Genomic DNA, 25,908 nt, shown 5'->3' with positions numbered 1-25,908 from the left:
AAAAGAATTCATTCATTTTATCTGCTATTTTTTGTGTGTCTGTAATTTTAATATTGTTATCAGTAATGAAATCGATATTATTAGTTTTTTTAGTGTTTTTGCCGAATTTGTTATTTATTATTATCCATAAATGTTGTGAGTTGTTGGTATTGAAGTTTATTTTTATTCTGTTTTCTTTTGCTTTATTAATTGCGTGGTATAACGTTTTAACATATTTTTTATAATTTTCTTTTTTTATTAGATTATTGGGATCTTTTTTCCAGATGTCATAGAGTTTTTCTTTTGTTTTACATGAATGCATGATTACATTAGTTATCCAAGCATTTCTCGATTGGCTATTATTATTATTGTTTTTAATACTATAATTTGCCACATTAATAATTGAATGTTTTGCAACGGTAGTCGATTCAATTAATCGATCCATTCAGCCGAGTCAATCGGAGATATCATTGCCGTAGGCCTGCCCGATCTGAAATGGATCCGGTCATTATGTTAATGATGTCAAAAACCCTGCAATTCTGATAGCCTATGAAAATTCTATTTTTGTTTTCTCTTATGTGTTTGTATAAGTTGGCTGATACTACAAGTATTGCTGTACAAGTTTTTGTTCTTTCATTTGTGTAGATATGTAAAACTTTACATTTCTCCTCATAGTTAGCAACATTTCTTTAGTTTATGTCTATTTCAACATCTTCCTGATTAGTTGTAAATGATTTACATATATCTGTGACTTTGACTGTTGGTTTTTTGATTCGTTCTTTTTCTACTTTGCATGATTTGGAGTTTTTTCTAGTTAAAATATCTTCTATTTTGTTAACATTTTCTTCATTTATATAGTTATAACAGGGTTTTGGCTAACCCGCCGTTACAATCGAGAGGATGGATTAGTTGACAGCTCGGCTTAATACACATCTAATGCCACGAGGCTGGTGCACTGGCACCTGTGTGGGCAAGCCTTTTTAACCAGCCACGACATCAAGCAGCCTCGTGGCCCGCGTAGAGCGTCGCAGGTAGCAGTGGCTGAAAAGCGCGAAAAGTAGTGACGAGCGCAGAGAATTCGCCAAGGATTGGGAGTGAGAGTCGGGGGCAAAGTCAAAGAAACGCAGCGGATAAGAAGGATAAGAATAATTTATATAAAGCATCAAAGAGAAAGCGTACAGAGTAACGAATCGGTAGAGAGAGAGAGAAGCGAGCAGGCAAGCAAGAGAGAGCTAAACGAGTCGATACTTACAATGAGGCGACAATGGCCAGGCCCTCCGTACAAATAACGTTCGCTCGCTGGACGGCGTCCCCGGATGCCCGTTGCAGTGGTGACGAAGCGTAGGACTACCTAGTGCTAGGTCCTTGCACACGCACACTGTCCTGTCGAAACGCCGCACCACTGCACGCACTCGCGAATAATTCAAGGCAATGCCAGATCGAAAGTCCGGATCCGCAAAAAAGGCAAAATCTTTAGCGCGCGCTCAAACACGTGTCGCCCGTGTTACGTCCGCCAGTCAATTACCGCGGGAGGCGTCCCCACTCTTTCATCGCGCTTTTCGGCAGCGCGACCACACGCATACACGCATACACGCGGACGCGACTCTCCCTGCTTATAGGCTCGTTAATAGACATGCCGCGCTCTCTCTCTTACCTTACACTTGGACGTTGTCGGCTGCTGCAGGCTGCTGTATAATATAATGTGAATTCAAATATAGTATAAGTATATGAATTATGTATATGCATGCGTGGGAAGAGAGAGACATAACGAATGAATTAAATTCGTTATATAGTTAATTATTATAATGCTGTTTTTGTTTTTAGAAATTACTTTTTTAATTTGTATTGTTTTGTCTTTGATCAGATAATGAGGTATAGTATTTTCTAAATTCAAATTATCATCATTATTTATTTTTTTTATAACTTGTCTAGGTACTCCTTTATTTTTAGATTTGTTTTTTACAATAATCTATGCAAATGTGTTTTTTGAATTGTTACTCGTTTTATTTTGTCTTTCTTTAGTAAGTAATTCTTGTAGTAATTTGTTCTTTTCTTTAGTTTCTTTGTAAAGTTCTTTTAATAAGTTATTTTGAAGTTTTAATGCATATAATTCATCATAATTTTCGAAAGTAGTTGCTTGCATTATTTGACCATCTGTATTTTATTTTTCATGTCCTATTTCGTTTAGTATTTTTTATCTGATTTCTTCTCTACTTACAGTTTTTATTTGTGCTATGAATTTTGCTGCTTCCTCTATTAGTGTGCTATATGGCAGCTGGGAGGTCAGTACTAGGTGTATATGGTTTTGACATATCACAAAAGAGTTATTCATTATTTTAATTAAGCTACCAGCATTTATTTTTGCCACTATTTCTGATGTGTGAAAGAAATTTCCATAAACTATACAAACTACCGTACCCACTTTTATATTACATTTGTAGTGCTTAAGGAGTGACCCGTCGGAAGGCTCTGTTCCTCCCGGCGTCATGATTTATACAAATTTGGAACAAATCTTCTTAAATTATTCAAAAGGCATGTTTGAATTAATGTGATTATTATATGTTTGATATTAATTCATCATCTAATAATATCATCTTGTTAAAATAAAACTAATAAATGTACATTATCTCTGATAATGTACATAATTTACTTTGGAATGCGTGCCTACGATTGACAAAGTTAATAGCTATCTACTTCTTTATATCTTTCCATATAAAAAAATTCTCTTATATCATCTTGTTTCTCGGTTGCGATATTGTCGAAAATCATAATGGAATTTGGATGTGCTTTATCTGGCGATATAACTGACTCATGTTCACTAAATGATTAATATTGTACTCCAGTTATCGGTTCCTTTGGTCCGGTGACTTTGAGTAGACATACACATTTTCAAATCTAAAACCATTTGGATGGGTGATTAACGTTAGCAAACAGTTAGTTTTTCCACAGTTACTGGGTCCATAGAAAACTGTTCGTATACTATGTGGCAGTAATTCGCCATGTCTTTTTTTTTCATTTCTCCGTCTCTACTATTCCATTGAAATTTATAACCTGAAGTTTAAGAGACTGCTCCTTAAAATCCATGTTGTTTACTCATCACTGAGTCACCGTCGACTATAGAAATACTGATTATATACGAGGGTCGTTTGAAAAGTCCGTGCAAAGTCAGAGAAATGGCGCTACTAGTGCGTAACAAGGTTATTTTTAGTTAGTGGCATATCTTGGAAGAGAACACACCAAGTTTCAGCCAGATCGGCCAATTACTTTGCGTTTTACATTCGTTTCAATCAAAGAAATCGAGTGGTTGTAAAAAAATGGACGAAAAAGAATTTCGTGTATTGATTAAACATTACTTTTCCAAAGGCAAAACGCCTCAGGAGATTAAACAGAAGCTTGATAAACATTATGGTGATTGTGAACCTTCGATTAGAATGGTTTATAAGTGAAAATTTTCGGAGTGGCCATATGAGCACAAAAGACGCTGAACGTTCTGGACGCCCTGTTGAGGTTACCACTTCAGCAATCATTGAAAAATCCATGATATGGTGATGGTTGACAGAAGAGTGAAGGTGCGTGAGATTGCTAGTACTGTAGGCATCTCGAGCGAACAGGTACATAATATTTTGCACCAACATTTGGGCATGAAAAAGCTATCCGCTAGATGGTTGCCGCGATTGCTCACGATTGACTAAAAACGAGATCGTGTGAAGTGTTGCAAGAATGGTTTGCAGCTGTTCCAGCAAAATCCGCAAGACTTTAAGCGTCGTTTCATCACTGTAGATGAAACATGGATACATCACTACACTCCTGAGACTAAAGAATAGTCTAAACAATGGGTTATCAAGGGGGAATCTGCTCCGAAAAAGGCGAAGACAATTCCTTCGGCCGGGAAGGTTATGGCGACTGTCTTTTGGGATTCGCAAGGAATAATCTTCATCGACTATCTGGAAAAGGGTAAAACCATTACAGGCGAATATTATTCATCGTTATTGGATCGTTTGAAAACCGAGTTGCTAAAGAAACGTCCACGATTGGCCCACAAAAAAGTCCTCTTCCACCACGACAATGCGCCAGCTCACGCCTCAGCAGTTATGGCCGCAAAATTGATGAAGATAGGGTTCCAACTAGTTTCACATCCCCCTTACTCTCCAGACTTGGCTCTGTCGGACTACTATTTGTTCCCTAATATGAAAAAATGGCTAGCGGGGAAAAGATTTTATTCAAACGAGGAGGTGATTGCAGAAACGAACGACCCTTGTATTTTGGATTTCATTAAAGTATCACCATTGAAAATTGTATGATCTTTCATTATCATCATCAAAGAAAGACTGCTTGTAGCCTAATGAACAAGATCATCAATAGCTTACCTTTCGAAGTTCATTTGCCTGATTATCAATACTGTAGATTAGGAACTAAATTGAAAAAAGGATTTGCTCGAGGTGATCCTGGTAAAAATATAGAGACTGCTTATAAAGATCACGATACTGTATATTCTCTTAATAAAGAGAACATTGTAGCGTGAAACGAAGCCGATGATATTTTAGCTAGGAAAAAGCTTTAGGATAGAATGAGTGCTAAGAATAGTACTTTTAATAAAAAAGCAGCTGCTTGTGCTGTTGCGAACATTATGAAAATTATAAGTAAATTTGATATGGGAATCAAAATGTCTAAAAAAAGCGGCAGTAGCAATATGTAAAACGAGATAAAGTTATGAAAGAACGGCAATCCCGAAAGAAATGTAGAAAAAGTAAACAACATCATGTCATTGAAAGAAATCGTAAAAGCTGCTATGAAAAGTATTGTACCTAGCAACCGATCTTTTTTAGTTATTCGCTCTGCTATAAAGGGTACTCAAGAAACGGTAAAAATGTTCGGAGTTAGAAGTAAAATACCACGTGTTTTACCAATTCCAAAAGCTGTGCATGGAGCTCTTCCTTTTTTAATTCGATTATTTGCCGCTTTGAGTGCCACTGGTGCTTTCGCTGGAGGCGCTACTTCAATAGGAAAAGTTGTCAAAAGTACTAAGGCCGCTTATAATGAATTAAAAGAGGGTCATGGACGTAATAAGAGTATGGAAGCCATTGCTATAAGTAAAGGCCTTTACTTAAAGCCACATAATAAAGGTTATGGTATACATCTCAAACCTTATACCAATGGGTGAGGTATAAAAAAAACTAGAAGTAGCTTTACCTAATCGTGCGCTAAAATATCTAGATATAAAAAATTTGCTTAGTTAATGAAAATTGATGATTTTCGAGAAATTCTCATATGTAATACCTTGCCAGCTAATGTACCTTGCTATCAAGAATTGGCCTTCATAGCAATTGTGAATTTAGATGATAAAAATGGTCTAGGTACTTACTAGGTAGCCTACAAAAAGAGAGAAGATGAGATTATATACTTTGATAGTTTTAGTGACCTTCAACCACACATAAATTTATTACCTTAGCTCGGAGTTGATAGAATTAAGTATAATTATGTTAGATATCAAATTTCAATACCTACAATTACTGTCATCTTTAAATTTCTTTCGAATACATTATAGTATAAAAACACGTTTATTTAAGAATGAAAGTTATTTGTTCTACGACTGTCTCGGAAAATACACTAACATTGAGTCTCTGAGAAACATCATTCGTCCTCGAAGCAAATTATTTTCCACCAATTGAACTAATACCAAATGAAATCTATGTACTTGGTCTAGTAGAGTTACTGACATTAAACTCGATACCAAACATTGACGTTAGTAGTAATATTTTATCCTTTGGCCCTTACCCCACACACCTTTCCAGAAAGGTAAAAAACCGGCAGGCGAGTAGGTATTGGCATCTCATTAACATCTAGTGTCTAGTAACAATATTTATTCTAATGAATATTTATATCGCTATTATTTCCTCACTATGTCCAATATGGATGTCAATCCCATGATTCAAGAGCATTCTTGCTGCATGCATTTATGAAACTGAAATTGTTTTCAAGCTACAATGTATGTGAACGAAATACGATCCTAATAATCCACTCAAGAAAGGTGAATCTGCATTAATCTTAAACTAGAGAAAATTGTGAAATCAATTTTATACAGGCAAGTAGATTTTTTCTCGCACTTGATTTCAAATAGATTAGTGCCCTAAAGTAGAGAACGTTCTGAAATCAATTTTGTACAAGCAAGTAAATAATTAAAACTCAAATTACTAAGCTTTGAATAAATGCCATAAAACTACTCGTCGGGCCCGTGGCTGAGAAAATCAACAACGAACTTATAACTTATTAGGTTATTATATAGTTAGAAATTGTAGTGAGTTAGTTCAAAAAATTAGCGTGTGGTTAAAAATCGAATGTTTCTTTTCAACTGCATTTATTGAAATCTATAGTGTATTGATTACGTACATTTATTTTACGAGAATACAATCCATTCTTCTTCCGAATTTATTTTGAGTAGCGATCTTTGATTACATCATCAGTTTGATTTGGTTTCACAGATTGGTGTTATGCTATAATGATAGAGACTACTTACAAGTTCCTTACCATCAACAAGTTACAAAGTTTTAAGAAATTTATAGTTATAATAAGTTTAGAAATATTGATACGATCTAGTTGGAATTGACAATAATAAACTAATCATTCTAAATATATGCTAAAAGAATGAGATATAAGATATTGTTTCGATTGTCACAACTAAAAATAGCCTAGTTGTAAGAACGTTTACTTATTCTGAAACAAAGTTCGAATAAACTTCGTAAGACTACTCGTCGGGCCCGTCGTTATGGAAATCAATAACGAAACTAAATCTTACTTAGCTATGACTATTCCGGATTCAAAAATTCAAGAATGCTCTTGAATCATGGGATTGACATCCATATTGGACATAGTGAGGAAATAATAGCGATATAAATATTCATTAGAATAAATATTGTTACTAGACACTAGATGTTAATGAGATGCCAATACCTACTCGCCTGCCGGTTTTTTACCTTTCTGGAAAGGTGTGTGGGGTAAGGGCCAAAGGATTTCATTTGAGGTACTAAGGTTTCGATTCATCATTTCATTGTGGTATCTATGAAAAAAGCGTTATAAAATAATGAATATTTGAAATTATTTCATATGTTTCGAGGTAACTATCTCACGAAGAATAAATATGTATGCACCTTTAGCACACTTTGGCCATGGTTTTTTGTCAACGTATGATGAATCAGTTACTTTCAACCAGTGATTATCTCGCCTAAGCATATTGTAATAATTACAATTTCTTGGGTCGTTACTCGTATGAAAAATTCCACTAATAACACTATAGGACCTATTATTTATCTTTATTTTTGACCTTGGCACATCTTTTATTCTGATATCAGTTCCACGAAATTGTATGATTAATAAGCTTTTAGCAAAGGACAGATCAACTCTTTGATTCATTGTAGACATACAGGGAGTTTCACAGGGTGCTTCTGTTTGCAACCAATTGCCAATATTAAAATCAACGATTTCCTGTAATGTGTTTGTTGTTGAATCATCAGGTGTATGTAGTTGTAATATATAGTTATCGTTTCTTATATTTTCTTCCCGTTTATTACATGAAAAACATTTCATTATTGTACGTAGTTCATGAGCGAAAAATATTTTGAATATTTCCAGTTTCTGACACAAATCTTGTAAAAATGTTGAAGCATCATGTACTATTGGTAGCGAATATTCTTGGCTAATGAAATCTCTTAATCCTTTTGTATCTGTAGAATCTTTAGCCATGTATTGATTAAAGAAAATTTTTACAATGTCCAAATTTTTCTGCCCCAATAATTTAAATCTTATTTCATCACAATGTAATATACTTTGGATACAAACGTTCGCATAGGAAGAGACGCTATCTTGATTGGGAAGTCCTCTGAGATATTCCCAATAACGATCATCAATTGGGTTTGCTTGACCTAACAAGTGTTTGAGCGGCACACTCCATTTATTGTCACGAACCATAAATTCTTTATTTTGATTATCATCCGGGATGGGTATTAGTTCTACATGCGATCCAGTAATTGTTCTAATTCTATTATATTCAATCACCGCAGAATCTTTGGCAAATATACTAGAAGGGTCAAAATTTATAAAATGTAAACCCTCTAACTTTGTGACTCTAGATAAAGCTACGTACGTTTGGCCAGCACTAAATATGGCGTTTCCTGCTTCAACAACAGCATTGTCTAAACTCAACCCCTGGCATTTGTGGATTGTAATTCCAAAACTACAACAAATTGGGAATTGCTGCCTAGTTATGAAAACAGTTTTCATAATAATAAATTGATACTCGAGCTTCGATATCGAGTGCTCTTGGCCATTTGCTAGCCGAATATTGACGCTAGTAATATTTTTTGCATCGTCTTTAGAAACTGATATTACAGTCCCAATAGTTCCATTCACCAATCCAATAGAAACATCAATATTTCTTCGAATCATAATTTTACATCCAATTTTAATCTTTATCACACGTTCTATTCCGCATTCATTACCTTTATCTTTATCAAGTAAATTATCAACTTTTTTAATCAAATATTTTGGACATTTGAAGCAATCGTTAGCTACTAAAACAATTTCTGCCGAATTGATTCTACGTAACATAGCATCATTTAAGTTCTTGCACATATTTCTAGTAGGTAATAAACAAACAGCATCAGCTGGTAATTTCTCTAACGATTCACATAATTCATTCATTATTGCTAAGCAATCACCATTCGAAAATTTCAACCTTCTTGTTTCAAGAATTTCAATATCTGATTTGGTTACAATGCCCATTCGAATTCTACCTAGAATTTCCGAATATATTTTATCATTTCTTTGTCTCATATTGATTGTTAATTCATCAAAATAGAAAAGTGACCACAAATCATATGAGCCTACTGCCCCTATGTATTTTAATATTTTTTGTTTGGTTAATTCTACAAAAACAAAGTCTTCATTTACTGGTGGTAGTTGCAACAAATCACCGAAAAGAATAATATTTGCTTTGCCAAACCAACCATCTTCAACTTCAGATGTATTATTAATTTGCGTTAATCGCAAATGGATGTACATAAATAAAACATCAGATACCATCGATATTTCATCAATGATAATCAAATCAACGTCTCTAAGAGACTGTCTTATTCTTTTCAGTGCAGCATTGGAGAGTTCTTTGTACTTTGCTGTTGTCCCGGGCTCAACGGGTATTTGTAAAGCCTTATGGATTGTAAGACCGTTAATGTTATAAGCCGCTATACCCGTTGGTGCCAGTATCAAGGTTTTCTTTTTCCGATGCAATTTGTTTAAGGCAACAATACTTTCAATTATATGACTCTTTCCAGTACCACCTGATCCAAAAATAGCCAATCGCAATGGTTTTGTCTCATTAAATAAACCCTCCTTGGCTTTTACGAATACTCTGTTTTGATCCGGATTGAATTTATTTATATTATCTTCTAGTGCATCAGTAGTCATCACAACTTTATCAGCAGCATCTTCAAAATCTTTCATAGCTTGTTCTATTTCCACAGGAACGCACCCATCAGATAAATCATATTGGGGAGAACTGCGTTCATTATTCTGCATCATTTGATTTTCAATAAGTTTTGCCATATTGTCTATCGCTTCTCGAATGGTTTCAGATTTATCGTGATATTGCATAGCATCGGCCAAGGTATCTTTTATTTTAACAAAATGTTCAAAATAAGTAGATTCTGATCCTTTGAGTTGATCAAAAATTCTCCAAGGTAAGAAAAGCAATAACAATGAATGATAATATTCTTCTGGTTGTGTTATTGGATTATGATAACAATGGTTTATCAAATATGGCTTATTTCTTTTAACACAATATAAATCTTCACCTATTTTATAGAACTCGCAATTAATTTTCGGTTTCGATTTCTTTACATCAAACCATCTTGCAAAATCATACAAACAAAGGTTTTCTAATTTTTTAGGGCGAATTGGATAGTAAGTGTCAATGAAATTATTATAAAAAACTTCCGTAGAATCAGGAGCTAGTTGCTTAATTTCTGCAAAAGATCTAAGTCTTCTACTTCGAACAATATTTGTATTCAACCATCGGAACATAGTATCTTTATCAGTAGCGTGGAGATGGTGTCCTAAAAGTGTATCGGCAGCTTCAAGTGCTCCACATTCTCTATGATTCAAACTTCGAAGCCCAATAGACCACAGGCGACTGCATAATGATTTATTATTTTCCATTTCAGACAAATCAAAATCAATCGTACTTTTTTCCCCTTTTGTACCATAAGAACAGACGTACCTCGTAAGAAGTTAAGATTTCTCACCAATATACTGAGCATCCATATTACCTTCCCACATTGCTAATAAATTTGACATATAATCATTAATATTTTGTTCTTCCAAGTTTCTAGGTAGATCATAAAATCTACTTTTATTTTTAAGTTTTTGTCTATTTGCTATAGCCACATCTACAGCTCTCAAGATTAATTCTTTTGTGACAGGTCGTGAAAACCCAAAACGACAAGCACTTATAAAACTACATTTTGTTTTTTTCTTCCTCATACAGTAATTGTTGTGCTTATGTTGCTGATAAGCCATTACTCGTCTATAAAGTTCAGGCGATATGCGTTTATCTGGTATACGACAAGTAATATATTTTAGAATAAAGTCCTTGACTACTTCATTCGAAGACTTTCCAAATGTCGGCGCGTCTTGAATCCAAAATATACAATGAAAATGTGGAAGCCCTCTTCCTTGATATTCACGCACATAATAGTGATGTGAGACCTTCCCTATTGGATTTGAGGAAGAGTAAATGTAATTCAACATTGCTTTAAATCTATTATCAATAAATCTAGCAGCAGAAACCGGATCAGCAGTTATTAACTCACTATTTGATTTACCGCTCCAACCATTCACTTTACGAATGTATTCCCCAGCTTCCGACCACATCCATTCAGCAGGACTGAACGTGATAAAAAATGTTGCTGGTCCGTACTCTCTCATCATGCAGTTTAATTCATTCCTTGGTTGTTTCCAATATGCTTCCGTACCTCTCAGACGTGAAAAAATGCTGTTGACGTTTGATTCAAGATTGTCATCTTTTTTCAAGTTTTGTAAATCCGCAGCTGTCCATTTATAATGTGGATTAACAATGTTCAATTTATGGAACACTCCTGCAGCAATTTGTCTACGATTATGATTATATAATAAATGAAAAAGATACTGTTTGTTCAATCGAAAGCGTAAATGTTTCGAAGTTAATTTGCTTTTAATGAAATCTGATTCTCTCAAACGAAAATCTCTTTCTTCATACATACCATGTCTGCCGGTTGGAAACAGGTCGGGAAAACACATAAGATCCAACGCTTTTTCTCGTGCGTCTATGGCAGTGGCGTAAACATTCAACATTTGATATAATGTTATGTCATCGATATTTTTCGATTCATTATGTAAAGGATAAATTGTAAATTGATTATAAAAACTGTCAGACCCGGATTTTTGAGTTAATAGTGCTTGCGGGTTTTTAGAAATATTTTCATCACTTTTTTTATCCTTATTTGAACAGTCATTGTTCATTTTATTTTCTACATCGCGAGCAATCGAATGATTAATCACTTCGTTATTCTTATCGTCAATCTTACAGTTTTGCAGATGAACTTGCGGTTCTGAAACATTTTTTTGTCCGTCACTGGAGCAATCATTATTTTTTTTCTTTTCCACATTATCTACATTTGAATCATCAATGAAATTGTTATCCTCATCAGCAACCCCACAGTCTTGCAAATCATCCAACAGATTAGATGGATTTTCTGGAATAATTATATTTTCATATAAAGGATTATTTGATTTGAGCCAATATAGAGCTTTCCATATTTTTTTAACGTCAACATAATCTTCCCACATAACTTTATTTTTATTTGCATTACCTCTCACTAATACGTACACATCTTGATCTTTCATCAAAGCATCCGCTGTAGGGCATATTTTTTTTAAAGTTTCTTCAATTGGAAGGGGTAAATGAAATGTTCCACCCACAACTTTATCGATTTTAACATAATGTGGAAGTTGTTTGTTCATAACAGTATCTTTTTTTACGACTGTCTGAAACGCTTTTGCTCGCTGAATCAATATTTTTTCATAATCGTTGAGAACAACTATTTCAGTCGGAACTTCTTCACTGGACATTTTATTCATAGTACAATTTGAAGGTACACAATTTTTATCAAAATTATTTTTGCAATTGCTACAGATAAAAGCTTTTGAAATAGTGATGGGGTCATGTATTTGCAAAAATTTGTTCCAATGTTCTTTGCTTTGTATTTTGAATGAGGGATCTTTAGCATTCTCTTTGTCTTCAACTTTTTCCAAAAACCCATCAACATCGACTTCTTCGTCATCAACATATTTAACAGGTTTCCTACCTCGTAAATTGTATGATTTATTTTCAACTTTCAGGTCGTCTGCGCATTTCTGTGCAGACGTCATATCTCTTAAACAAAGAAGTCGTTCACATGAAATACATGGAATAGAAGGAGGATCCCTATCAATCTTCTGATACTCAATGATACTTTTCTCATATTTTTCTTTGATTTTGACTTCGTCTAAACATATCACGTCATCTGAGCAATGAAATTTAGTGCGTGAGTCATTGAATGACTTTGCTATATTTCTTATTTCAGTTATATCACGTGAATTTAGTGCGTCATCAATTTGAGATATTGTGCGATAACCAGCTTTTATTCTATAAATTTGTCGTTTTATTTTTTGCAGATAAGGATAATGGGCCGATAAATAACTCAACTTTAAAAACATTGATTTGCACAAAAGAGGTTGATCATAACAAACTTTTGGATGTCCCATTTTTTTTGAATTTCGTGATTCACAAGAGCACATATCGATATTTAGATAAAATTCGGAACCGTCAGTATACGAAACATTTAGTATGGCTTTGAATAAATCTGTTAGTATTTGTAATATATCTGGGTCAAGAGTTTTGCAATTTTCACCACAAAACCAAGTAGTTGATGATTCCAAGGGAAGAACATTTGTCACCTGACCTTTTGTATTAACAACAATACTTTTTAAATTTTTAAATGCATCTCTGAAATTATATGATGTTTCTGCGAAATAGGCTTCCGATTTGGAACAATGTTTTGCTAATCCACATAAAGCAGTTGCAGCAAATAATTCATTACCACTAATCGGTTCTTTACCCAAACGGGCCAAAGAAACTTCAACGTCATTTTTACACTTTCTGATAAATGATTTGACGTGTTCGACTGCCTGATCTCTGGCATAAATGGCTGCAGTAACAATTTGTTCAGCTTCAATTAATGCCGATAATGAAGGGCAATTGATATTTTGTAAAACACTGTTTACGTAATATTCTTTAGATTGTATTATTGACAACTTCCCACCAGATGCATATGTCTGCAAGCTTTCTTGCAGTATATCCTTTTTTAATTCATTTAAAAATTTTATTCTTATTGAAGGACAATGAAATAAACTTTGTAAGCTTGACGTTGCATAAGTATCGTTATCATTGCTTTTAATAATATGAATTTTCCATGAATTAATAAAATCTGAAATAACATGCTGGATTGTGTTTGCATTTCTTTTATGTTGCAATTTCGAAAGCTTAATGTTTTTCTGATTTAAACGGTCGATAGATGTTTCATCAATACCTGATAAACTATTGAACTGGTCATTACGAACCACTTCATCAAATTTTCGTTTATTTTTAGAGGAATTTTTTCTTGGCACGTTTTGATTGTTATTATTTGTAGAATATACGATTTCAGTCGGTTTATTTTTAATTGCATTGCTTGAAACTGATTCTGTAGAAAACTGTTTATCTGCAATATTATTATCAGTAACAGTGATATTGTTCATTAAGTTATTTTTGTTGAAAGCAACGTTATTATTCTTAATTATATTTTTATTTTTATTTGTAATTGAAAGTTTATGTTTTGGTTTGTTGGAAATTTCCATATCGATTAGTTTGTGCGGTAGAACAACATTTTCCAGAAAAACAAGATAGTAAGTACCGTTAGTATTTGGAAGCTGATTACTCGTTGAAATATGTGAATCATTAGCGATTACCCAATGGTTTGATTGGCGAAGAATACCAGTGTAATGACCAGATTCAATACTAAAACCATGATGTATTATAGCACTTTTTACTCTGTATGTTTTTCCAGAGATGCTAATTGTTTCGTTTTCGAATGGAGTGAGTTGAAAGTCTGTTATTTTCTGACGTCTTCCGTTTGAATCAAATTTGTATATCAGTAATTGAAGAACTAAAATGTCATTTTCAGTTGTAATTGAATTTTTCATACGCAATAAGCGACCACATGGTGTTTTACATTCTGCTTCTGTATTAGTCCATTGTTCTAAATTGTTATTAATAATTTCCTGCAAACTTACAGTTTTCTGATTTTGCGGAATCGATAACGGTAATGTACAATTGAACTTTGCAGATGTGCTATTTCTGTAACCGCAAGCAATACAGTCAACTTCTGTAATGATATCTAAACTAATACTAGATTGTAAATATGTGCAATTGAGACAAAGATCTCTAATGAAGTCTGCTGCATCTTTTTGCTGAATTAAAATATAATCATCTCCTGCAAAAGATCTAACCTTCTGTATATCTACATATCCGCCAGAAGCATACACCTGTAAAGCCTCTTGCAATGTATTTTTGGTGAAATTATTTAAAATATTTAATCGAATGGAAGGACAGTGAAACAAACTTTGTAAGCTTGAAATTGCATAACAAGAAACCATGTTACAATTGACGATACCAACAATATTCCAAGGATTTACATTGTTTGAAAAACCAGACTGTATGTGCGATTGTTTACGATGTTTATTTTTAGCAAAATAAGTAGACGATTCATTATTTTCTGAACGAGGCAGCGATGTAACGTCTTCAGCTAATTCATCAAACTTTCTTTTATTCTGATTGGATTTCGAATGGTATTGCATATCGATACTGAGATCGGATAATGAGTTAAGGCATTGATTATTATTTCCACATTGCTTATTTTGAGAATCGGTGACTTTTGATAATATTGACCTAATTGGGAATTTCACAACGAATTTTGATTTTGGTTTTTTAATGTCAATACTATTCAATTTCATTTTCGAGTCATTTATTTTTCTGTCAGTTATTTTTACAATTGATATCGGATCATTTTTCGAAAATTCCATATTATTGTTACAGTCGTCCACATCATTTTTAACTCCACAATGACTATTATTTACAGGTTATTCATCATTAAAATCGTTGACTTTAGATATCATTGCACTTGATCTAGTTGGAAATTTCAATACGAATTTTGATTGTGGTTTTTCTATGCCCACCTTTTCTAATTCTATTTTCGAGTCAAAAGTTTTTCTTTCAGTTATTTCTACAGCAGATATCATATCATTTTTTTGGAATTCTGAACTATTATTACCATTAGTGATTTTTAGGATATTAGAAGATTTAATTGGAAAGATTTTAACAGACTTGAGATTTGATTTGTCATTATCAATGCTATTCAGTTTCTCTGTGGACTCATAAATATTTTTATCACTTTTTTTAGCAGTTGGGTCACTAATTTTTTCCAGAAAAATAATGTATGCCCCCTCCTGCCGCGGAAATGTAGAACATAGACAAACGCTCAAGTCGTCAACCATTCTCCAATAGTTCGCTTCGCGAAGCACACTAGTATAGTGCCCATATGGAAAACTAGAAACGTAAAATATTGCGCTTCTCACTCTATACATATTTTCGGAAATGAATATTATTTCTTTTTCAAAAGATTCCAATTCGAAGTTGGTAATTTTTTTACTTTTACCTTCATTGTTAAATTCGAATAACTTCAATTTTAAAATTAAAATGTCATTTGATGTTTGAACAGATTTTCTTATACATTTTTGATTACCACATTGTTTATCGCACGGTAAATCCAAGTAAGTCCATTGACCAAAGTTACATTCAATAATTTTTTGGAGACTCGAATGGTGCATGTTGTTTGGAATGGATAATGGAAGTATGTAATTGTATCCCGATTCAGAATTACGTAGAATATCACAAGATTTACAACCTACTTCTGTAGTAAATTTGAATGCAAGACTTGCTTGCATGTTTCTCGATTTACGACATATTTCTACTATGAAATCAGCAGCATCTGCGTGTTCATTCAAAATAAATTTATAACCAGCAAAAGACCTAACCTTTTTTATTGACAGGCTGTCACCAGAAGCATACGCCTGAAAAGCCTCTTGCAATTCGTTATTCTCTGTATTGTTAAAAAACTGTAATCTGATCGAAGGGCAATGAAACAAGCTCTGCAAAGCTGCCGTCGCGTAATTCGAACGTTTATCTTTGTTTTCAATTCCAATAATTTTCCAATCACTAGAAAATGAACTCAGTAAATTTTCCGACCTTTTGTAGTTTTTAAACGAAACGCTTGAATCATTCTTTTTGTTTAGTTCTATAGTTTGTACAAAGCTTTGTTTATCGTAATTCAACAATTCTGGAAAAGGCTTGAGTTTATTTGACCAAAACATGGCAATAAGATGTTCTCGCATTCGTGTTGTATCGTATAGAATGGTACTTGGAGATTTTTTGAAATACAAAGACGTCGCAAAAGCTATAGCGAAAACCCCACAATCTACTGCATTATTTTGGTGTTGGACTTTTGGAAACGATATGCGTAATTCATCGAAATGAGAAAACAATTTTTTTAGAAATATTTCATGGCTACTATGTAACCGTTGTTGATTCAATGAATTATAAATGAAAATTTGCTTCGTATTGTAGTATAAACAAACCCAATATCCATTTTTACACTTACCTTGAAAGCAATTGTTATTGCAACTATGCAATATCTGTAAATGAGGTAAGTGTTTAGGGAGTGAGTCGAATCGTTTACTTTGTGGATTTTTAACAAATACTGATGTATAAAGTGTGGTTTTAGGCTTGAAATTTGAACTTAATTGTAATATACTATGGAATTTGTCGATGTGAGAATCTTTGAGACATGCTGATGGATCTCGAACTATTAGTTCTTCATCTTTTGTGAGAGGGAAGGGAGCCATTTTCATAAATAGTATGTATCTTCAACAATTTATTTATTTTATAGCAAACAATTTAATAAATTATAATTTACAAAATATTGCAATAATAAAATATCTAATTATGATAAATATTGCACAGTGTTCAGTTTTTTTATTTTGTATTTGGCGCTTAAAGCAGCCTGGATTTAGCGCATTAGGCAGCTTTTTATTTGGCGCTATTAGCAGCCTTATATTCGGCGCTTTTAGCAGCCTTATTTTATTACCAAACTCACCAATATCGGTTTCTACTGTTCTATACAAGGTACCTGTAATTTCACAAGAATATATTTATATTAGAGAAAATACAAGAATATATTTATATAATCAGAGAGGAAATATTTTAAAGAGGAAAGTAAAATATTCATATTTTATTAACGTCATAGTAGCGAATAATAAAAAGTAATTCAATGCATATAGTATTAAAAACAGATATACTTGAAAATTTGAAAAATGAAGTATTATTGATGAAATGGTATCCTGCGATACGTGGAAACTGTGATTTTCAAAGATACCAAATCAATAATGAAAATTTATTATGAAATCAACAATGAAAAGTTGTTATGAAATTATTGTTGAAAAACAAATTTCATGGTAACTATATATAAAAACATTATACTCACTTCTGAACCTTCGAAGTACTCCTTTTTCTTTTGTAATTACTTGTCTCAAAATCTGAAAAAAAGATGCAGGTATATAGAATTTGGAAATTGGTTAGTAATCATTTTGAAGCATTGCATTACTTTTATGCAAAAGTTTTACATATTCAATTTCAACACCAAAAAATGTTAGCTCCTAAATGAGTTGCCGTTACTTTTTTGAAAATTTTGTCAATGAACCATTGAAACCTACTCTATTGTCCCATTGGCTTTGAGATTAATTGTTCATTAAAAAGCTTTCAGGGACCCTGACACCCTTTATTGTTGGTAAGTTATGAAAAAAATAATCATGTTGACGTATCTTTATTTGGCCATTCATTGCAAATAAGGTGATGATGTGATCGATTGTAGAATTAAGGTATGCTTTTATCAGTGGTACATTTCATATTTGCCATGAATTGCCAAGCCAAATTTTGTCAACTTAATCATTTTTGTATGACTTACCAAAAATAAACAATGTCAGTGTCCATGAAGGATTTTTAATCAACAATTGATCCTGAAGTGAGTGAGACATTGAGTTGCTGTAACTTTTTTTGACAATTTTATCAATGAACCATTGAAATCTACTGTATGTATTGTCCCATTGGCTTCAGTATTAATTATTCATTATAAATCCTTCACGGACCCTGACATTGTCCATTGATATGGTCAATCATAAAAAAATCATTAAACTGTCGTATCTTGATTTGATGATAATTTATGGCAATTGAGACAATGATGTGATTAATTGTGAAATAAAGGTATGCTTTTGTTAATAGTACATTCATATACGTAACTTTGTTTGGTTATTCATGCTGAATAATATATAATTTACATTTTCAATTTAGATGTGTTATTTTTAATGTAAGTATAAAATATTCTTCTATTGATCAAGGAAAATATATTTATTAATTGATAAAAATATCGTTCATGCATGTATTTATAAATAGATATCCAATTACTATTTTCAGCTGGGATTGCTTATAAAATTGGCTATTTATATTTTGCTTTACTCACTGAACTATTGACAAGACCAGAAGGCCAACAAACAGATTTATCTGAATTGAATGATGGATGGATGAACAGCTTTCTCAAGACCACAAATCTGCAAATCATAGATATATTTGTCATTATTTCACCGAACTTGCAAAAATTATTATTCTACTATATAATCGAAAAATACATACTCGAATACTCAGAGCACACTGATTGTCGCCAAAATAACGGCTACGTATTTTCAAGAATGTTAAAAGTAAGAAGACGGAGATTGCTGTTTGTTTTGCTCCTTAATTTTGATTTGACACATGTGTATGCCACCGCCATGGAATATACACTATATACAGTAAGTAGATGCTGGAGAGAGCGAGCGGTCTGAAGTGAGGAACTTGCCGAAGTGTGATATGCACTTTATCAAACCTTATGTCGTTGATTGTTTGTTGAATTTTTGATTGATTAATGTAAAATTTTATTCTGAATGCCGTTGCTTCGCTGGATGAGCTAACGATTAAATTATCGACGAAATTTCTTTGGCAACTTTTTTGGTAATTTTTTAAACTCGATTCACATCACTTACACGCATGTGTTGTGATTTGTTTTATTAGGTTAGGCAATGTACATGTATGTGTACGTATACATAAAATTTTATTTGCTACTCAGAAGAATAAAATTTTTGAAGAGTTATAAAATATTCTAATTTTTAGTAGTAGTAAGTATAAATAGATCACACGAATTTTAAAACCAAGTAAAACATGTTTATAAAATATATTTATAATCAGTTGTGATTATTTACTTAATGCTCTCAGATCTGTCATGATTGCAGTGACATTCTTATATTTCAATCATGGATATTTGTGCATTATTTGTTTTAAAAAATTGAAATTAATTGTTTGTTTGCAATATATTTCTTTAAAATTAATCAAGTCAAGTTATCAGTATTTATTGTTTTAATATGACTTGCTCATTATATTGTAAAAAAATTGAAAAAACTTATGTAGTTTTCATGGTCATATTTATTTGCAGCTAAATATGCAACGTCAAGACAAAAAAACACGAGGAACTAGAGGAGGTAAACATGCCAAACAGAAAACGCAGTTTGGAAGGATGGAAAGTTTTCTTTTGGCATTGGCACGAGAGTGCACTAATACAACAACTCTGAAGACTAATGTTGAATCCACAAATTCTTCTGGAGAGAATGCTCCAACACCAAGCACCAATCTATCTCAGATTCCATTAAAAGATATTTCTTTGGTACAGTCTAGCCATCTAGATACTAATTTAGAATCAAAAACTTATTCTAATGAAGGGAATGCTCCAATATCAAGCTCCAATCTGTTTGATCAGAATCCATCAACGAGATCTACTTCTTTGATACAGATTAGTCAATCATCAAGTAATTTATCTTCAACTAATTCATATAATAACCGTAAGTTTATATAATACTATAGATGGATAAATTTATCTAACTTATGACTTTCTAACTATTGAATGTCTTTTGTTAGTATAATATTTAAAAAAATATGTTAATTAAGTTGAAAATGAACTCTTTTGTTTCAGGTAAATCCTTTAGAGGAACTCGAGCTGGCAAAATTACTAAAGAATATCACCACGCCAAAAGCTTCTCTATCTTCTTGTGGAGTTTGTTGAATGAATGTCATTCCAGACATAATACATGAAATATTAAACTAATAAAAACAATCATGTGAGTTGAAAAAATGAGTCAAGCATAGCCATTCATTAAAATAGTATGTAATTGATAATAACAGTATGTTTTTTATTTTTCCAGGTTTTTTATTATTTTGTAAAAAAACAGTAGTACTGAGATAAAAAAATTTCAGAATGGTGTGTTTTCTAAATCTTTATAAAAAAATGTTTGTAAACAATAATGTGAAAAAAATTCTAAATATGAGGAAAAATTGAAATTATACTGTAAAAGTAACTTATCAGCAGTAATAAAAAAATCTAAATACAAATCATTAATAAAGACACTGTATGTAAGTAGAAAAAAACTAATTTTGTTTTAATTATCGAGCTAAATTTGAAGGAAATCGATATAGATAAAAATAATACAAAAAAATACCCACTTTAAGTTTTCATAGCAAATTAAAAAAAATCACGTGTATAAGCGGTATATTCAAAAGGTGATGTGAACATTCCTAGCGGATTTATTTAGAGCTATACGTCAATTGTTCTCGATCGTGCTTGTACACGTTGTTTTGACAAGCGAAGGTTACCTGCAAAAGATTAAAGATAAATGTGATCAAGACTAGGGCTAATTTATATAAGTTAGAATCGCCAATTCGTGAAGCAAAAAGGCAATTAGTATTAATATTAAATACTGGAAACCGCTTAAATCTTTAATTTTATCAGTGAATTAGAAAGCTTTTTATAAACTTAACAAACAACAAAAAATGGATGAAGTTGCTCAAATAAATGCCTTATTAGGTGAAGATAATCAGAACAACAATCTAGCAGGTTATTGTTATTCAATTTTGTAATAGTTTAGTTTTTAGTTTAATATGCTACATATGAAAAAGTTGAATTCATTTACAATACTTTTTGATTTGAATAATATAAGTAAATATAGTAATCTAGAAATAATTTTATCTGACGTTTCCATTTTATATATTGTTCATATTGCTATTGCTATGCAATACTTTTTGATTTCAATACTAAGAAGTAAATACAGTAAACTGTATTTCCGACGTTTCCATTTTATTCATTGTTTATTGCTATCAATACTATTTTTTGCAGATCAATACTATTTTTTGCAGATAATTTTCAACAAATGGATATTGATAACCATAATGAAGAATTGGAAAGACTTGCCAGAGCTGGTAATGGACAGCAAAACCGAGTTCAAATTCGTCCACCGAACTTACAAGAAAATGCTCAAGTACCTGGTATGTGTATTTAATTTTTTTCCCTTAAACCAATAGATTTTTCATATATGTTTTATTTATATGACCAAGCTTAAAACTTATTCTCATCTAAACTGTGCACAAATAAATTAGTTCTGTTTTCTATAAATTTTAGTGCAGCAGATTCAGGATCATCCTGTGATTTTTGGAGTTGACAATGAGCATTTACATGTACATCAAAATGATGGTATTGGTCATCATGTTCATCATCCTGAACAACTCAATGAAATTGGACATGCAAATCAAGGAATTCCAAACGATCCGGCAATACCAAATGTGCAAGCTCAAGTCAATGACCAAGTTCAAGGTATATAAGTAATAATACATTTTTGTACGGCTGCTCTTTTATAATAATTTGTAACAATAGAATCTGCAAAACTTTTTTTACAATTTTTTATTCTATTTAATACAGCTAACAGAAATGCTGTCCCAAATAATGCTGGTCGTGCTGTTGAGAATGCTGGTTTTGCTGGACAACAATTAGGTAAGCAACGAATTCATGTCCTCATTTAGTGGCTCAAACTTATACTAAAGAAATTTCTTTCAAATAATTTTGCAGGGCCTTTGCAAAACATCCCTGTAAACCAGCAAAATAATGTGCGCATGCAAGGTTCAGTTATGAGACTAAACAGAAACCGCAATAATAACAGACGTAAGTTTTGATATTATTTTATATGACATCCTCCTATATAATTTAATTGTAATATATATATTTTATACAATAAAATTTGACCTATAACAAATTGTTCATCGTTATAGGTACTACTCCCTATGCAGCTGTGAACTCTCAGATGAGGCGTAATGCCAGTCGCATGGCTACATTTCTATGGAATATGGCAAAGGAGTGCACTTACGTGCCTAACAGAAATGACGATGACCCAGACAATCAAGAGAATAATAATAATAATAATAATAATTGATTCGTATTAATCTGTAAATAAAGGAATTCATAAATATATATAAATATAAATATAATATAATATAATAATAAAAAAATCAACACAAAAATGAATAACTACGATATCTTTCATTATGCTCTCTTTTATTATGATCTTTGATTATGCTGACAATATTTTTCATGATGCTCCGTTCAAAATACTAACAATTCCATTTTTTTCAATCATTTTTTGAAATTCACTTTATGATACATTAGTCAAAGGTCAATCCGAAGGGAGGTATACATTTGTTTACTGGTACTGGAAAGTTTTGCATTCGAGTAGTATTGTTTTGAAGTATTTATTATAAAATCACACAAACAAAAAAATCACACAAACAAATCAAACAAAAAAACACAAACACATATACATATACATACATAAACGTATGTACATGAGACATGAGATAGATGGGACACTGAATATGCGTATAACATAGTATTACGCGTACGTATAATACTCATGGGATATGCGTATAATACGCGTGAGACAAAAAAATTGGTAGAACAAAAAGCTGCTCAGACAGTGAACTATCAAAAAATCTTGTTTTACGAATAACTTTGTGAAAATTGTATCAATCGAACTAAAACATTTTTTAAATGAAAGATGGTAATCTCAATGATCGATTCTACCATATAATACATGCCCATATCGCTCGTGAAAATAATGAAACGATGAAAAATGCTTTTGGCCACGCCCCTTTTAGCCAATGTATTGTATATAGTGTACGGTGCGCCCGCAGTTCGCAGTTATTTCATAACCTACTCGCCTGCGTGTCGCTACCGCGACACTTGATATTGAAGGTCAAGAAGAAATCATTTTACTGACTGCTAGTTATGAGATAGAAAATATAGAAAGGAAATCTAGTAAATTTTTGTGGAAAAATTATCACTCTATGATTGCACATAAAAGCTATGATATCATAATGGGTATTGTATACAACAACAAGAATGTTAGACAAAGGTATATTAATAGACCGAAATGTTAGACAGTGATCAGTCAAGATCGAGCTATCTCAACGCTTATACCTCGCAACATTCCGTTCCTGAAAAGTTTAAAACTAAAAGTTACTGAAAATCGTCTTCGTGGTGGAAAGTATCTTGCATATTAGTGTATTATTCATAGCAAACTAGACGAAATTCTAAACATTCATTCAAGTGTCATATTTGATGAGTCAATAGCTCATTATGATCAACACATCACCTTATTCTTTATAACGTATAATAATAATGATGAAGTTCGTATCGGAATTCAACATCAGGATTTATTCTTACTTTCATCTTGCAGTATGATTCGTCTATGCGGTCGATTAACTAAGGAAAATGGGAAAGCAGTAAAAAAAATAAAATGTTTAATAACGCCATCTGTCATTTGTTTGAAGATATATCGTACGATATGAGATAAATGCTATTTTTTTTTTTATTTAAGCAATTTTAATCCGTACAAGATTATTATGCTGCAAAGTTTATACAGAACATGAAGTTATACATTTGGCTTACAGTGGAAACACTTATAGGCTAATATTTTAGACGCATGAAGAGAATACAATAGATTTCGCCGCATTACAGTGTAAGGTTACAGTCTTTTAAGAACAGGAAGATGGTTTTACAAATTTTGGTACTCGGATTCGACAGTAAGACGCTAGTGGCGGGAGGGGGGTGGAGCTTCATGTGCTTGAGGTCTATTAAGAGCTTTGTTCTAGGTTTGTTGTACCGAGGGCAATGCCACAGGACGTGGTCCAGGTCTTCTGGGTCAGTGCAATTGGCAGATGTTAAGATTAATTTGTGGAGAGAGGCGTTGAGGCTATAGTGGCCCGAACGGCATCTATTTATGGTGGTAATGATTTCTCTAGGTAAATTAAGTCTTGAGAACCATGGCTTGGATTGAGAGTTGAAAAAATTTGCGAAGTAGTCTTTACCCTTTGTCTGAGCTTGAGAAATTAGAACAGCGTTGGTGTTGGAAATGCATATTTTTTTGTGATTTTCTTGAAAGTCTGTATACGGGATTTTATAAACGCTTTCGGGTTCTAGCAGAGCTGCTTCCTTGGCTAGCTCGTCGGCTCTATCATTTCCTTGGATACCAGTATGAGAGGGGATCCATATGAAATAGATACTATGGGTGCTGAGGCTAGTGAATTCAAGAGCTTTTTCTTTTATTTCGTGTATGTAAGGATTAGTTTGAGCAGACATTTTAGCATTTTTCAAGGCAAGTAGAGCACTCAAAGAATTGGAGACAATAGAATAATTGTGAGTAGGATCGCTCAAAGCAATGTTTAGAGCTTGAAGAATGGCAACGCATTCGTCAGTGAAGATGGAAGCACTGTTGTGCAGACTTGAGCTCGCGGAACTGTTTGTAGATGGGCAAAAACAGGCGCTGCCTGTGGAGTGAGAATCAGAAAATTTGCTGCCATCAGAGAATATAGCGATGGAGCCATTTTCCGTAATTAGTTCGTTAATTTGGAGTTCACGATCATCGGAGTTTTTTAAAGAGAAGCCTGTGTCTGTGTCGATGTTCATGCTGAATGTGATTGTGTTATATTCGTGAGTGCACATACTATAGTTGGCGGCGGTGTAAAGGATATCTTCAATGATTGGTAAGTTTTTGGTGCACAAGGATATAATACGTTGGTTTTTAGAGAGACGGTGATTTTGGTTTAGCAGCTTTTTCTTGAAGCGGTTAATTTTTTTGTTAGTTTGGAGTTTGTTGTTAGACATAATTTTGTACAAGTAACAGTTGCATAAAAATTTTGCTCTTTCTTGGATTAGGAGGAGTTTGGATTCAGCTAAGAGAATGTTAATAGGGGTGCTTCTCCTGAATCCGAGGGAAAGTCTAATGGCTGCAAACTGTATCCTTTCAATTTTTTCGGTTTCGCTTATTTGCGTTGGAAAGTAGATAAAAATGCCATATTCAAGACAGGAACGAACATAACTTTTATACAAGACCAGCAAGGTTTCTGAGTCTGCACCCCACCACGTGCCTCTTACAGATTTTATAATGTTTAAAGCTCGCAAGCTCTTAGCGCGCACTAATTCAATGTGTTTTTTGAAATTTAGTTTGTAGTCGAGTACTATACCTAAGAATTTGGCAGAATCGCTGGATTTCAGAGTGACATTGTCAATGGTTATTTCTGAGGAACCTGGAGAGATATTTTGGCTGTTAAAGTGCATATAAATAGTTTTGGTCACGCAAAATTCAAAGCCAAGATCAGACAAGCGAGCATGGATTTTATTTATAGCTTTTTCTAGAAGCTTTCTTCTTGATTTGATCTTTTGGCTGCCGTACACTGCGATATCATCGGCAAATTGCGATACGACTATGCTCTTCGGAAGACCGTTGACAATGTCAGCTACGTAGATACAG

At 32.9% G+C, this 25,908-nt stretch overlaps 2 protein-coding genes across 2 annotated transcripts in view; both read left to right on the top strand.

Moving 5' to 3' along the window:
- LOC131667483 (NAD(+) hydrolase sarm1) overlaps positions 1-20,527 on the top strand; it is an 836,900-nt gene extending 816,373 nt beyond the window's left edge. The window contains exons 8-10 of the transcript XR_009302201.1: positions 19,716-20,118; positions 20,250-20,394; positions 20,479-20,527. The gene's annotated coding sequence lies outside the window, so the exon portion shown is untranslated. The remainder of the gene's footprint in view (positions 1-19,715; positions 20,119-20,249; positions 20,395-20,478) is intronic.
- Positions 20,528-20,592: 65 nt separating this feature from the next.
- Positions 20,593-22,533, top strand: LOC131668044 (probable serine/threonine-protein kinase DDB_G0288147). Its single transcript, XM_058941872.1, has 6 exons — positions 20,593-20,686; positions 21,467-21,595; positions 21,729-21,920; positions 22,026-22,097; positions 22,173-22,265; positions 22,373-22,533. The coding sequence occupies exons 2-6, from the start codon at positions 21,481-21,483 to the stop codon at positions 22,531-22,533; spliced, it is 633 nt and encodes a 210-aa protein (XP_058797855.1). The 5' UTR covers positions 20,593-20,686; positions 21,467-21,480.
- Positions 22,534-25,908: the final 3,375 nt, after the last annotated feature.

The sequence above is a fragment of the Phymastichus coffea genome, unplaced genomic scaffold (genome assembly GCF_024137745.1).
Source record: "Phymastichus coffea isolate CEN01 unplaced genomic scaffold, Cenicafe_Pcof_1.1 PCOF00005, whole genome shotgun sequence".
Taxonomy (NCBI): Eukaryota; Metazoa; Arthropoda; class Insecta; order Hymenoptera; family Eulophidae; genus Phymastichus; species Phymastichus coffea.
This window is presented reverse-complemented; position numbering and strand designations above follow the sequence as displayed.

What these genes read in the sequence shown, in the direction of transcription:
- LOC131668044 (XM_058941872.1), top strand. Translation starts at nt 21,481, where the DNA reads ATGGATATTGATAACCATAATGAAGAATTGGAAAGACTTGCCAGAGCT. An exon ending in AGAAAATGCTCAAGTACCTG is followed by an intron (nt 21,596 to 21,728) that starts GTATGTGTATTT and finishes TATAAATTTTAG; the next exon opens with TGCAGCAGATTCAGGATCAT. An exon ending in AAACCGCAATAATAACAGAC is followed by an intron (nt 22,266 to 22,372) that starts GTAAGTTTTGAT and finishes TCATCGTTATAG; the next exon opens with GTACTACTCCCTATGCAGCT.